We start from the raw sequence: 14,876 nt of genomic DNA, 5'->3' as shown, positions 1-14,876 counted from the left end.
ATTAATTGTGTATTTTATGGGCTGCATTCTCGCTTGGCGTGGACTCATATTAATCACTCTATGAAATCCTCTTGTAGAATATCTCTCATTAAAATTCAAGAAATCATACAAGAAAACTAAAAAGAGTTTTAGACCTTCAGCACTTTTTCACTTACAATAGTTTAATCGGAGAACTAATGAAAATGAAAAATTCATCTTTAAATTGTTCCATCACAAATGACTTAATTGATTACAGTATAAAATAAAGTTACATCAAACATTAATATTTTTTATTTGAAGTGACTAGATAAACTTTATCATTTACAAAAAAAATAAAAGAAATTGTATATATATTTATATATGTATGTATGTATGTATATACATATAATGCTTGCTTGAAGGCAGAAAAATGTAGCAACCTATGTGACAAAATGACAAATTCAGCAACTATATAGTTGTCTATTTTCACCCACCTTCCCCTCCACCTTTTTTCTCTCTCTCCCATTCTGCCGGTCTTCCTCTCTCTGCATCCTCACAGGGAAGAGAAGGGTATATGGAAAAGCTCAAGTCTTCCTTTAAGTCTCTCCATGGAGCCATCACCAACATGAAGCCTAGTCCAACATGCATCCAAGAGCCTAAAACCCAGTCCTTCCGGGAAGCAGACCTCTACTCCAGCTTCTGTCACCTGTACTGCGACTCTGCTACCACCTCACCCTCCTCCTCTGGTCACTCCAAGCCCAACGAGACCAGCTGCGATCAGCCACCCATCGATATACATCTCCTGCACCTCGACGAGGAAAACGTCTGCAGCGAAGCCGCTACCATGTCCTCTTCCTCCTCCTCTTCCTCCCCCCCGCGAACCATCAGAGTGAACGACGACTCGGATAACTTTCCGCTGGGGCCGATAAGCTCCAAGAGATTCTTCTTCTCCCCGCGAACCACCAAGTCCATAATGGAGGAGGCCAAGCCGGAGGCGGGTGTTGTTCGAGAAGTTGCGGAGGCGAGGAGACGGAAGGATTCCTTCTGCGACGGAAGCATGACGGTGACGATGGCTTCGCGGGACCCCTACTACGACTTCCGGGCGTCGATGGAGGAGATGGTGGTGGCGCACGAGCTCCGCGACTGGCATTGCCTTCAGGAACTGTTACATTGCTACGTGAGGCTGAACGAGAAGAAGCACCACAAGGTGATAGTGCTGGCGTTTGCGGATTTGCTAATGCAACTCATGTCCGGGGACAAGGAGAACCGCCCTGCGGCTCCTCCTCATCTCGCTTGCTACGACGGTGAGGTGTCCGATTAGTCACGAGGACTCCGATTCAACTGTGTTCGTCCGATGTAACTATTGTCATGCACGCCTCTGTGGTTTTCCTTTTGCTGGTGGGAGTGTGTTGATTCCAAGGGGAAGTGTGAATCAACGGTGGGTGACTTTTGCTTCAGGTGACTGACTGCGGATGGAGGAGATGAGAGGTGGTGGATAGGATTTAGTTGGTAGTTTGGTAGGCTATATTTATGTGCTTGCTGCTGGCTTAAGAAAGCCATCGCTGCACTTCTCCGTCTCTGCTCTGTATATTTCTATTCCCACAGAAAATGTCATCAACGTCGCCATGGTTTGCTTGCTTTAAAAGCTCTGCATCAGCTGCGTCTCGGGTGGATAACTTTGTTACGCCAGTTAAACAGCCTCCGCGAATAGAGCAGGATTTGGAGGTGGGAGTGATGAGAGGCTGGCCCACTGTACTTACGTCTCCATTATATTTCACGCTTCTTGCGTGGAATTTTACGTTTCCCGAAAGTGTGCTTTGCTGTAGTAGATCATTGTGTGCGAGCGAGAATTATTCTGGAGCGTCCAACGCGAAGAACCACGGCGCAATCATATCCAATCGCAAGGCCAGCGGCACATGGCACTGCATTATTTTGAGGGCTCTTGTGGGCTTCCTGTTACATCAAGTCAACTTGCCATGCCGAAGACGTCTAATAATACAAAGCTTCCCCAATCTGATCTGCGGGGAATACAGCTCAGATCATTCCCCCCCCCTCATCAATGTTCTTCCTCGAAGAACTCTTCCACTTGATTCGTCTGGCAAAAATGAGGTTACTACTCTTCCTGTAGCAGCCATGTGCATCCTGAGAGGAACATATGGATGGGAATGAGACGCTTAGGTGACCTAGTCGAAGGACACAGGTCATGTCATCACGTTTAACAATATTCTCGTGGTTCTTCTTGTCAACGTCGCTGCGATGGAGAAACTAAGGGAGCATCGGCCGGCCGGGCATTATCCTTTGGCTTCCTGCAGAGGTCCTGCTGCATGTCAACTTCAGTCTCCAGTGCATTCTCCTTTATTGACGTTTTGGAATACATGAACTTGTCCGGCAGTGGAACTCTGAGAAAAGGTCAGGCGCCATTGTGAAATGTAACGAGTGCTTTGCATTGAACATGAAGTTTATTCTTCCAAGTAAAAATTGTCGTAATCATCACAGGTCTTCTTTGTGTTGTATGTGAGAACAACCAAAAAAGATTTAGCCCACCCATAAGCTAATAGTTCGTTGATTAACCTACAATGATGATTTGCTTTATTTGTGTTGCTCAGACCAAGTAGCAGAAAGGAAAGTTCCCAGCACACCAGGTGAAAGAGAAACCAAGGAGAAAGAGCAGTCACATTCAACACAAAGGATTTAGCCTGCACTCCACGTACTATGACAAAGAGATGATAGAACAACGGTGCACATGAAAAGAACATCGCACTAATTCATAGTTGCCTTGTCGAAAGACTGGAGAGTTGACATGGGTTATTGCAGGACTAGAAATGGGTGGGGCTGTCGTTGCCTTCTTCATGTTACACGAATGGATGGTAATACTTTAAGAGTAAACTTGGATCGGAATCCTTAACGGAAAAGGGGTCCCTCAGCTTTCTTGTCATCTACTCGTGGTATCCGACTTAGTAGAAGAAAGGAGCCATAGGAAAGAAGTGAAGCAAGTTAGAGGTGGTGATCCACTTACTAATTGATTACTAACACATTTCCAATGTCATAGCAGTAGATGGAGTTGTAGTGTTTGTAACCTAAATATCTCAAGCTTTTATATTACGACGTATTAAACCCCAAATACATTTCCAGGGTCACTTGGTATTACCAAATCTCGACATGATCCAGATGATTTCTTTCTCCTTCTTAAAGTTAGATTTCTTCTCGAGAAATGTCGGCAATGGCATTCAAGCCACACCTAATATGAACCAATGATAATAATAATAATAATAATAATACGCGATGTTCCTTATGTAACAATTTAACGAGACAACAATAGACTAAGAAAGAGAAAGAGAAAGAGAGAGAAAGAATATGAGGCTGACAATACAACTGACATTCTCCCGGTGGTCCAAACTACAGCCGTTTCCACTGCGACATTGATTAGGAGAAATCACTGTGCAACTTGCGACTATAAATAATTCTGCTAATGCATGCTCGTGTCGTCCTCGTGCATGTGGGGTGCATGTGTGCGCGATAGATAGATAGATAGACAGAGAGAGAGAAAGATTCTAATGCGGCAAATGCCAATATATTCTGTGGTTGTGTTGGGTGCAGAGTTATCTGACTTGCTTGGGATTGGGTCATGAGCCAAGGAAGGGTCGATGTCACCAGGACGACTCGTCAAGGTAAGGGGAGATAGATATCTGGCCGGCCACGGGAGATCACAATTATGGTCTCTCCTCTGCTCAAAAGCAAAAAGGCTAAGTTCCAGGGCGCGCCTGCAACGCTATAGCCTTTTTGTTTCTTTGTTAGAGGATAACAGGCGATGTCGAAGACAAAACAAGAACACACAACACCTCTTCCTCTGACCGCCACCAGGTGAGACAAACAAAACTAAGCACAAGCATCTAAAGATCAAAACGGGAGAGCATCCTGTAGCAATACGCCATCGGCATAGTTATCAGGTGGTGAAGTTGGTTTGAAGGAGCCATGGGGTCATGCCGATTTTGAAAAGCTTGAGCTGGCTAGCTTGGCAGGTCCTCCGAGGACATGGTCCATGTACTGTTTCCATTTGAGCATGTCTTAATTACACAGTTTAGTAACACAACTCACAACTCCCTCCCCTCCCTCCCTTTGGAATCCACGTCGGGACCCTCCCCGCCCCGCCCCCCCAACACTGGGGCTGTTTGATGAGGACAATATGGCCGGGAACCACGTGATACCGCTCAGTGGAGCTTTCCATGTGGTCCTTGTACCGGTCTCCATGACCATGTTCATTGAGAGTTATCGGGGCTCGCATCAAATCAATCCCTCCCACGTACATCACTGTTCCTCCAGTTCTACGTAGTATACTTGGGAGTAGCATCTACCTCTGGCGCTCATCTCTACTACTCCGCGTTGGACCGGCAAGGGCATGGGGATCCTAATTTATCCTACCCTCACATAGCCAGATGTGGAGGTTCGCGTTGCCCGAGACTGAGTTGGATTTTCCTGTCGGCCTCTCCGAGCTACGCACATGAGGTGGCTCAGTTGAGGTACAGCTTTCGAGCCATCTTCCCAAAAGCATAAGCGAGATCGCTGTTCATTCTGGAGACCAAGACACGGAACTGTTGCCGGGGGGGAGCTTTACCAGTGCCTTTAATAATGAGCCTCAGTGAATCATTTCTTACCACCTGAAAGTATATATTTTACAGTGGTCCATCGACGACAAAAGACCCAAAGAGTGTGAAGTTGATCGGCGACACATCTCATTGGGCCTTCCACTTGAGAAAGGAAGGACACGAATGCTTCATCGTAACTGTTCGACGAAATAGCTGAGACCCAGTTCAGAATTCCTGAGCCCAGCGATGTGGTGATTCAAAGGTCTCAATTCTGTGGTCTTGTGCATAGAATCTGGTACATCGGCCTAACCCAATGGATCAGTGTCAGCCCTACAGTTCTTTAGGAAGAGCCCAATAAGATAGAACGCAAAAAAGCCTGGATTTCTAGTTTGGTGGAGTGCAGGGCTGATGAATCTCCTATGCATCCCGGCATGACTGATCAGGTTTGATCAATGTTAGTGCGAGAATTAGGTAGGGTGTGCATCACCTGACGCGTTATGGAAATAAACAGCAGCTTTTCGAGTTCCTGGAACATGCGACTTACTCCATTACAGTATGGTTCCAATACCACTTGCGCTACAAATTGATAGGACGTTTCCGATCATCACCATGCCAAGCTTTTATTCTCGGCCAGTAGGCGTCCACATATAGGACAACCGCGTATCCACCGGCCATGGAAAGGGGAATCCAGTTGAAAGGCGTCTCTTGGGCCCGCGAAAGACCTGAGCCATTAGCATGTCTTGTTAACGCCGTCAGCGACCCACAGCTCTCACCCAACGGCCCCACTGTGCTCGAAGATGATAAGGGAGATGAGCCTTTCCACGTTGGATACTTTTGGACGCTTGTACTTTGTGGGTCAAATCATCCGAGTCACCCCACTAAATGCTTTGCTGTGGACAGTGGATTAGTTGGAGAGAGCTGCAACGAAATCATCGGTGCTAGTGTGCCCGTCCCGCCCTGTATTGTTTAGGCCACGAGTGACACTAGCATTTCTCCAAGCACATCATGGGCACAGGTCACGACTCCGATAGGGAGGAACGTCCTCTGTAGGATTATATTTGGCAGATGAAAGCTAGCTAACTCGGTCAAGTAAAAGATTAGTCGAGAGTCGTAGAGCTTGCGAATTCCTCTCTAGTCTCGATCAGTCCTTCAATCCAGTCGGACAAATATCTCTTGGATGAAAGTGCTGTCATTTCGGTGGGCTGAGGACGAACGTCTCTGGAATGCGTTATGCAACAGTAGATTGCCAAAGAGTCAAAGACTCGGCGGATCACCAATCAACACTGAAGGAGTACGTTGTTTTCTGCGCGTGACATCATTTATGGATATCTCTGGAGGCCGATCCTACCTAAATGGCATCCTGGAGGCTTCTGCCATTTACTTTCGTTTAAAGCATTCTTCATCCAAGTTTGACTTCTGGTGTCCCTCGACATTCTTCAGTAGTATTATTGAAAGATGATTTTGGTGAGAGGGTGTTCATAGCATATTCTGCAGTCTCTAACTGTAGATGTTGCCATCCTGATTAGGATATTGGGAGGATGTCTTCAAGCTGATGCAGCAATCACCATCTTCACGTCCCTGCATGATGTTGCATGTGGAGCAAGAAGAACATGCTGATGAGAAGTAACAGGAGGTCTCAAGCAGCCAACCATAGAACCAAATGTTTCATAGTCAAACTCCTACAGGATATTCAAGTCGAACGACATGACAAAGATATGCCATCGAGATCAAGAATGAGGTCCAAAACCCTCTCCAGATACATGTAATAATGTCAAAATTTTATGGGAGAAATTGACAAGGAATCAAAACTGATCACTTTATTTGCCCATATCATCATCATCACCACATAGCCATATGTACAGGGCCACCTCGAATACGTTACACACACTTTGCTTCAAGCCAAGTAGCAGAGTTTCGACTAGTCACTCCACAGAGTCGTCGAGGGAAATCGCCCCACGGAGTTATTATGCCATCTTCTTCTTCTTCTTTTCTGGTTCTTTTCTGGCGACGCGACGATGATCACAGGATGCTGCAAGAATTTGGATTCTCTTCGGCGCTGTGCATGTAGTAGTAGGTGGTCATGTGTGGGTTGTAGGCCTTGTATGCTCTCACCATGTCCGCTATCATTTGCTCGTGGGGCTCCTTCTTCTCCTCCTTCTTGGGCTCCTCTTTCTTCTCTTCCTTTTCTTCCTTCTTCTCCTCTTTCTTGGGTTCCTCTTTCTTCTCCTCCGCCTTCTTGGGTTCCTCCTTCTTGGGCTCCTCCTTGGGTTCCTCCTTCTTGGGTTCCTCCTTCTTAGGCTCCTCCTTCTCCTCCTTCGCAGGTCCAACTGAGACTATGTTGGTGTGCCAGAATTTTCTCAATTTGCTCACGACGCTCACGGGATCGACGGATCCGATCACCGTCATCTTCTTCTCTTTCATATCCATCGCAATGGAATCGATCCCTGTTCGATACAGTATGATGCGAAGCAGTCATTCTAGCTTCTGTACTGAACGGACTCTGTTTTATCTAGTGAATTCTGATATCTAAATTAATGGAAATTGACTTACAAGAAACAAAGAATACGCTACGAGAGCAAAAAGGTGGAGCATACGATACCTTGAAGGGTAGAGACAGTCTTCATGGCCTTCTGCTTTTCCTTATCATCATGCAAGTCCAATTTCAACACAATTTTCTACAAGTTATACAGATGAATGAATGGATGATCACATTAGAGGCTTAAACTCTGTCGCCTACTCATAGACTTGGAAGAGATGTAACCAAACAAAACTCTTCAGAGATTGAACCATCAGAATTAAAGATCTCTAGTGACGAAGATAAAGATGAAAGCTTTTCTCTCTCAAAAGAAGAGAGAAAATGAAAAGTTCCATCAGAATCATTCTACAAGAATAAAGGGGATGATTCCTCTTCACAACATCAGAAGATCTACGAGAGGCCCCAAGAATACGATGGCGGAATCCAATAAAAATTAGCGAGCCATCATCAGGACAGGAGGAAGGAATCCAAAATGCATAAAAAAGAATACATCTCACCTTCATCCCTTGAAGCAGCCACAAATTGCAGATGCGAATGACCAAGAGAAGGAGAGGCAGAGAGGGGTGGAGGTATTTGTTTGGAGAAGAAGAAAAGTGATCCAAGGAAGGGAAGGGAAAGGCGGCAGAGGAAACGGCGATGGAGATCCAAGTAGGCAGGTCTCCTACGCAAAATGGAGCGACACGAACGGGAGAATTATAGGGGGGGGCGACTGTATTTTGCGTGGTGTGGAGCGAGAAAAAGGTACCTCCTTGTCACCTCATTCGTCATCCTATTCTGCAAGGTAGGTGGACGATGGCATGGTCTCGATCGTTCTCTTGCTAAGCCTTCTTATTCTCTCCTTCTCTCTCATTCGTCATGCATCTCTTCGATTATCACTCCATCCTTAGCTTGACACGATTCTACAGAGGGCATATCACCAGAAAGCTTTAGCAGCATACTTGTACTTTATACGCCTTGAGGGCTCGGAAGTGGCTTCGTTGGGTAAGCCCGAAAGGGACTTTCTATCGGGATGCCAGAGTGTCGGAACGGAATAGGGTATAGAGCGAAAGAAGTTTCGTCCCAAACCAGGAAAGGTCGAGCATTTCACCGGCACTCGAAGCGAGATGGTCTCCCACGTCTTGCTGAAGCACTATACTGGAGAGAGAGAGAGAGAGAGAGAGGCAGGCATTGCCTAAAACGCAATCACAGGAGTGTATTATTTGTTGTAGGAGGACAACAAAATAGGACATGGAGATGAGGCAGAAAGACAAGAACACAAAGCAATTGCACACTGAACGGTCAGAATTTTACACCCTTAAAAGCTTTGGTGAAGCTGACGGATGTAAAACAAGAATCCTTCAGTCTAAAAAGAGAGATGCAGACTGCCTTACGCCTAATTCATCAGCATAATCATACATGGCTTTGCTTTTCTTGATTCAATGAATTTGGAACGAAGAGCTTCTTTGACTCTCAACAAACATGGATATGCAGGAAGTGGTATATTAATCTATACGCATGATCGGACAATGGATGGATATGAATTAAGTATAAGAAGAACTCTTCCGAGTGGCAATCGACAGAGTAATTGATCCAACGTGCTGCACTGTCATCAAGATCTGATGGGGGGACATCGACGGCAAGTTTCATTAAAGCGAGAGTGAGTTCGGTCATTGAAGCCTTCAGCTGGCTCACATATGTGCAGAGGGGGGTGGGGGTGGCAAGCCGCCGTCACAGGCCGGAGATCGACTTGTATGGTACGTGATAACTTGGATCCCACTTCTTTTACCTTCACCACCTGCTAAGAAGAAGAAGAAGAAGAAGAAGAAGAAGAAGGCATGTTAAAGGAGGTTTGACCAAATGGAGACCGTCGGAATCCCACAGACGGCCTCCATGTGCAGGACACCTAAGTCATGACTGTGGATGATGTTGGCATATTCCATAAGTAACTCTGACCGGTTGGGAGGTGACTGTTCCAACTCAAATGGTTGCGATGATAGATTCTGCTGTGTGCCTACACATTTTCTTCTCTCGGTCCTGCCATGGCTTCCTCATTCCTCAGTTTGGTGGACCATTTTCCCTCTGATAGCTTATGATCTACGCCACACACAGCTTTTAAAGCATCTGGAAATTCTCACCCAACTCAGTTATATATGTTTAACTTGGACAAGGTGGGAAAAAGTGATTTCCACTTTTGCTCGGAGTGCGTGCAGAGAGATTCAAGAGCGAATATTCGTCGTATCGAATGCAAATGCAGCTAAAGTTAAAAGGTAATATTAGATAATAGTGTCCTTGTAAATGCCTATTTGCTCCTCTGCCAAAGGATGCCACAGAATCAAAGGACATCCTACTAAACTTTGGGCCCTTCAGGCCACCTTATCAAATACTAAGCTTACCAAAAGCCATACGCGACGCATTGGTTAGTAGCTATCCTGCAAGAAGATCCAACTGCAGATAAAAGTTGTTAGTAGCTGCTACTGGTAATTTTAAGTTGATCCTGCAGTATTAAAATTCGGATAATCATTTTTACATTGCACATGAAATGTGTTAATCGTCTCAACATCTCCTCATACGTTACTTAAATTTGTTGAAGTGGAGTGTTCTCTTCCAAAATATTAAAATTTCATTCAATTATGTAGATAATATAGTTCAAAATAAAACCCTTGTCTATTAAGTTAAAGTATATTTTGAAAGATCATAAATTAATATTTTATATTTTAAATAAGATTAGATAAAATTTTAAAAATATGAAATTCTTAGTTTAAAATATATTTTAGAAGATTTAGACAGAGTTGTAGATATATATATATATATATATATATATATATATATATATATATATATATATATATATATATATATATATATAGAGAGAGAGAGAGAGAGAGAGAGAGAGAGAGAGACCAATTAAAAAAAGCCTCAAGTATTCAAGTTTAAGAGTCGATCTATAAATATTTTTTTTTTGAAAAGTTAAATAATTTTTTTTTTTCACATTGGTTTTTTCTTTTTCTATTTAGTTTGATCTTGGACTAGTAGTACATTGTTACTATTATTTGAGAAAGGATTGCACTTGTATGTGATCCTCCTTTTCTTTATATGGTATCAGAGTCACACTAGTGATAATCTGTATTTTCAAGATCTCGAAGAAGATAATATTTTTTTATTATGAAATATTATAGTAAAATTGGTGGATTTAATATTGAACTTCTCAATCAATCTAACAATAAGATCTAGAAGATTTGTTTGGAGTCTTATCTCATAGGAGAAGATCCATGAGATATGATTGGTGACAATGCAACGACAGCACAAGATGCTGTCGATGAAGATGCCATGAAAAGATGAAGAATTTTAAATGCAAAAGTTAAATTTGTATTAAAAAGATATATTTCTTATGATATCTTTGAAGACATTATTCATTGCAAATCAACTTTAGAGATTTAGATCGCTCTTGATACATTGCTTAATAAAAAGAATATGGCTCGACTAAGTATTTTGAGAATGATTTGATAAATAGGTGATCTCTTAATTTCTTAGTATTTTTTGAAGATTAAAAATTTATGTTAAGAGATATCACTCTTAGATTCAAATGAACCTATTTCTGATGCTTGAATGAAATGCTATATTATTTGTGGTTCTTGAAAAGAATATATTCCCTATGGTATATCATTTCAAGGATGCATTCAACAGCTATTCTTAGTAGAGTCAGGAAATCTTTTTGATTCTCAAGAATCCCTAGCTTGTCAAATGATAGGATTTTCTACTTTAGGGAGAGATGAAGATACTCTTTTTACAAATAAAAAAAAAGGTAATGATAAAGATAAAAAGAAAAATTATGATGCTAATAATAAGTAAGAGTCTTATTTGAATAATAGTGTAAATCAAAAGAAGATCAAGTGTTATAAGTGTGGCAAGTTAGGCCATATTAAGAACAACTATGATATGAAGATTAAAGAAGAAAATATTATAAATAAAATAGATTATTTTAATGCTACTGATGAAGATTGGGGCAAATGTTTTATGATTGAAACTACTAAGGTCATGATATCTATCAATTTTGAAAATGATTGAATTGTTGATTTAGGATGTGGTTATCATCCCATTATTGATGTACCAAATTCATCAATCTTTATCAATATGAAGATAATGATGCAATTATCATGATAGATAACACTGTTCATCAAGTGAAAAAGGAAGATGCTATCATAATATCATATAAAGACAATGATCCTATTATATTAAAGAGTGTATATCATGTTCTCTTCTATGTTCCAAATGCACTTAATATTGGAAATTATGTTCTTTTTTGTCTTAATGAAATCAAGTTTCTTTACAATATAAAAGAATTAAATATCAATCACAATAATAAAAATAATACATGTGCAAAACCAGTGGTTGAGATTCCTTTGTTATCTAATGCTCTTATGGGTTTTGGCTCATCTCCTTCCTCATCTATATATATTCATATTATTTCATCATCACCAATGATGAAGCAAAGTAATAAGTAAAGTAATTATGTTTATGAAGAAGAAATTCCAACATTAAAAAGATAAAAATAGAATAATTGTCAAACTAGCACGTTACAAAGATGGAGACAATGTAAACATATGTCACTATTTCTTATTTTTGAACTTGAGCATACTTGTTTTGATGAAGCCAAAGGTGTTAAGGCTAATGTGATTCTAATGAAATTTTAAATTGATGGCATATATGATTCTATTTTTGCTCATGGATTGCCTAAAGATAGTTTTAGGCCTTTGCCGGATGAAAGATTCAGATCATTTCCTGTTGGTTTTCACGAGGAATTTAATATCATTTTTAATTTGCACAAGTCTATTCTTGAGTTTGAAATTTTAGTGGTCTTACATCTAATAAGCTTGGATCTTAGCCAAAAGGTATTTTAGATGGTCCTAGAAGTTATTGAATGAAGCAACTTGATTCAGGTAGATTTTCGGATAGTATAAAAATGGATCCATATGATAAAATTCACATATACCTTAGAGAACACTTTTGTCGAGATCATATTTTTACATATGATCCCATACTTGGTGGCAGTTATGGGCATGACCTTCCAATTAAGTTGGAACTTATCTCTAAAAATATACTTTAAGGGGGAGTGTGAAGAAGTTAAAATATATTTTAAAAGATTATAAATTAATATTTTATACTTTAAATAAGATTATATAGAGTTTTATAGTAAGATATTCTTAGTTTAAAATATATTTTAAAAGATTTCAAATAAGATTAGAAAGAATTATAGAGATTAAAGTCTCTTATATTTTATATCAATAAATAGGTGGTACGTATATGTATTCAAGTCTAAATCTAAGAATCATTTAAGATTCGTAAGTATTTTTTTCTTTTTAGAAGTTCAATAAAATTTTTCTTTGTTGTTTTTTTTTTATTTGATTTGATTTTAGACTATTAGTTCCTTTTTACTACTAATTGAAAAAAGATTACACTTGCATCCTTTCTTTCTTCCTTCCTTCCTTCGCACAACGATAGTTCCATCACATTACTTCATTAATTTCTTGATTCAAAATACCTAAACTAAGTTAATAATAATAGACTAATCTAAGATTATAAATTTATTCAATTTGTTTTTTTTTTACTCTCCATGTAGGATAGGACTCAACTATAACATGTAAGGCTCTTTTGTTGAAGAGATCTCTCCACCGCCAGTGATGTGTCTGAATGAACCCCGACTAACTTCGATCATGTCTTCGGCCTCCTCGATCTGTGTAGAGCTTTGATCGAGATGAATAATTTTTTACCGGTAATCATTGCTGCTGTCAGGATCGCCACCACCAACAGTCACACCCACAGTTCCAATATTGCCAACCCACATAGCTCATCACCATGATGAGTTGCAATCCAAGATGTGCCAACTCCAAGTCGTGGGGACGCATGCATAATATTAGATCCCCACAGAACTAAACTTGGATTCTCATGCATCAATACAAGTGTGTCTTTTCCAACCTCTCATAATAATTTAGACTTCTCTCCTTCTCACTTCAATTCATTTGATCCTCATCTTCTCCCTTCCTGTACTTTGATAGCTCGCGACTGCCTCCAGTCTCATCATATTGATTTATGCTATGTCTGGTGTCGAATCAAGCGACGAGCATTGGCCAACAGCTTCCCATATCATATATAACGTGTTCCATCAAACTTCCTAAAACAAGCAACAAAGAAGCGGCTGGTCTCCAAGTCACTACACATCATTTATTTTGTTTCTATCATACCTTTGATCATTGTGTGAGGACATAATCTATCACATAAACCCAACCGCCGGCCTATATAAGCCTTTAGTTCTCTGTAGATTCATTTAAAAGTTGGTCCATAAGACCTATTATGGAGTCGACCAAAGAACAAAACTATATGGATCAAAATCTAAATTAGATTTTGTCTCGAGGATCCCAATCCTAGTAATTTATTTCATTCAAATGATTTAATGAGAACGTATTCACAAAATTGATCCTCCAAACCATTGGCGGAGGTGGATTACATCACAGGCAAACACATCGATTTCATATCTTGTTCTGTTCTCCGACATCCCAAATGGTATGTCCAAATAGACATCCAATATATCACTAAAAATACGGAATACCTGTATTTTTCTCTGCTTTGGCTTCTTCTTCCTCCCCCTATACGTCAGGCATCTTCGATGGTTGGGACATGCCCATCAGCCTGATCATACCTTAGCTGTCAGACACTCGAAGAACTCCTCCACAGTTGATCTTTTTGTCTGAGCTCAACGCTGACCTCCTCCCCTTCTCACACACAACAAAAGTCTCCCTGCATGCAAAGTTCCATGAGCTTAGCTGCGTGTGCATGTACTGATCCTTGCAGGCCAATCTATATCGACGTTACACTCTGACGAGGGGACCGACCATCTGCTTCTAGTTGGAGGCGGATGTACTGGGTGGTGATTTGGTCTTCAGGGCACCTTGAAGAGAAGAGAAGAGAAGAGAAAGAGAAGATGAGTACAAACGTGCAGAAGAGGAGAAGTGGCTCGTTTCTGTCACTTGCCTGCGGCTGTACTGACTCCAAATCGGTTTCGGTGCCTGGCAGCTCGGGCGGCAAGTCGACGTTGACGCCGCCACAGGTGCCCAGGGTCGGGGATTTCTCTTCTGCGGATACCCTCACCCTCACCCTGACATCCGAAACCTCCTCCTCCTACGAGGAGGATGATGCGGAGGTGAAGACGGAAAGCTCGGCTAGCACGCCCAGCTTCCCCGAGCTTCTACGCCAGCTCAACGAGCTGGAGCAGAGCGTGTTGGCTTGGGGGAGCCACGCTTCTTCGAGCGTCTACGGCGGAAAGGAAGAGAAGAGGGTGAACTGTCGTAGCAGCAGCCAAGGAGGGAGAAGGGCGGAGGACGGCGTCGTGGTGGTGAAAGAGACGGAGAATCCGCTCGGTGAGTTTCGGCGGTCGATGCTGCATATGATCGTCGAGGAGGAAATCGTGGACGGTGCAAGGTTGAGGGAGCTGCTCCGCCGGTTCCTTGCCCTCAACTCTCCGCGACACCACGGCACCATTCTCCGCGCGTTCGCTGATGTATGGCAATATGTGTTCTCCGGCTACGAGCAAACACCCGATCTTCTCCGCCGTGGCTATTCCAGTCTTCGAACTCGCCGCCACTTCTGAGAAGCAGAAGCAGAGCACCAGCTAAATGTCGTATCTGCAAAATTCTCCTTCCCTAAATTTGTTCTTCAAAGAACGAATTAAAACCTCACGATTTATGCTCAACACCTCATTGTTTCAGTCCTCATTCCTCTTCTTTGTCCTGAAATCTCATTCGTTTTGGTATTGAGCACACAACTAT

The 14,876-nt window shown here is 41.9% G+C and overlaps 3 protein-coding genes across 4 annotated transcripts; 2 read left to right on the top strand and 1 right to left on the bottom strand.

The window, feature by feature from the left end:
- The first annotated feature begins 481 nt into the window (after positions 1–481).
- Positions 482–1,605, top strand: LOC135596538 (transcription repressor OFP13-like). The gene has a single exon (XM_065088589.1). The coding sequence runs from the start codon at positions 533–535 to the stop codon at positions 1,277–1,279; it is 747 nt and encodes a 248-aa protein (XP_064944661.1). The 5' UTR covers positions 482–532; the 3' UTR covers positions 1,280–1,605.
- A 4,727-nt stretch (positions 1,606–6,332) lies between these two features.
- On the bottom strand, positions 6,333–8,159 carry LOC135596834 (heavy metal-associated isoprenylated plant protein 39-like). 2 transcript variants are annotated; one of them, XM_065089039.1, is made up of 3 exons: positions 7,823–8,159; positions 7,141–7,216; positions 6,333–6,985 (listed from the first exon to the last, which is right to left on the bottom strand). In XM_065089039.1, exons 2-3 carry the CDS (start codon positions 7,163–7,165, stop codon positions 6,561–6,563), a joined length of 450 nt encoding a protein of 149 aa, XP_064945111.1. In that variant the 5' UTR covers positions 7,166–7,216; positions 7,823–8,159; the 3' UTR covers positions 6,333–6,560. The 2 variants fall into 2 exon arrangements, with proteins under 2 accessions (XP_064945111.1, XP_064945110.1); XM_065089038.1 differs by having other exon boundaries at positions 7,575–8,155.
- Positions 8,160–13,806: 5,647 nt separating this feature from the next.
- On the top strand, positions 13,807–14,800 carry LOC135596832 (transcription repressor OFP8-like). The gene has a single exon (XM_065089036.1). The coding sequence runs from the start codon at positions 13,967–13,969 to the stop codon at positions 14,696–14,698; it is 732 nt and encodes a 243-aa protein (XP_064945108.1). The 5' UTR covers positions 13,807–13,966; the 3' UTR covers positions 14,699–14,800.
- Positions 14,801–14,876: the final 76 nt, after the last annotated feature.

The sequence above is a fragment of the Musa acuminata genome, chromosome BXJ1-11 (genome assembly GCF_036884655.1).
Source record: "Musa acuminata AAA Group cultivar baxijiao chromosome BXJ1-11, Cavendish_Baxijiao_AAA, whole genome shotgun sequence".
NCBI classification, from domain to species: Eukaryota; Viridiplantae; Streptophyta; class Magnoliopsida; order Zingiberales; family Musaceae; genus Musa; species Musa acuminata.
This window is presented reverse-complemented; position numbering and strand designations above follow the sequence as displayed.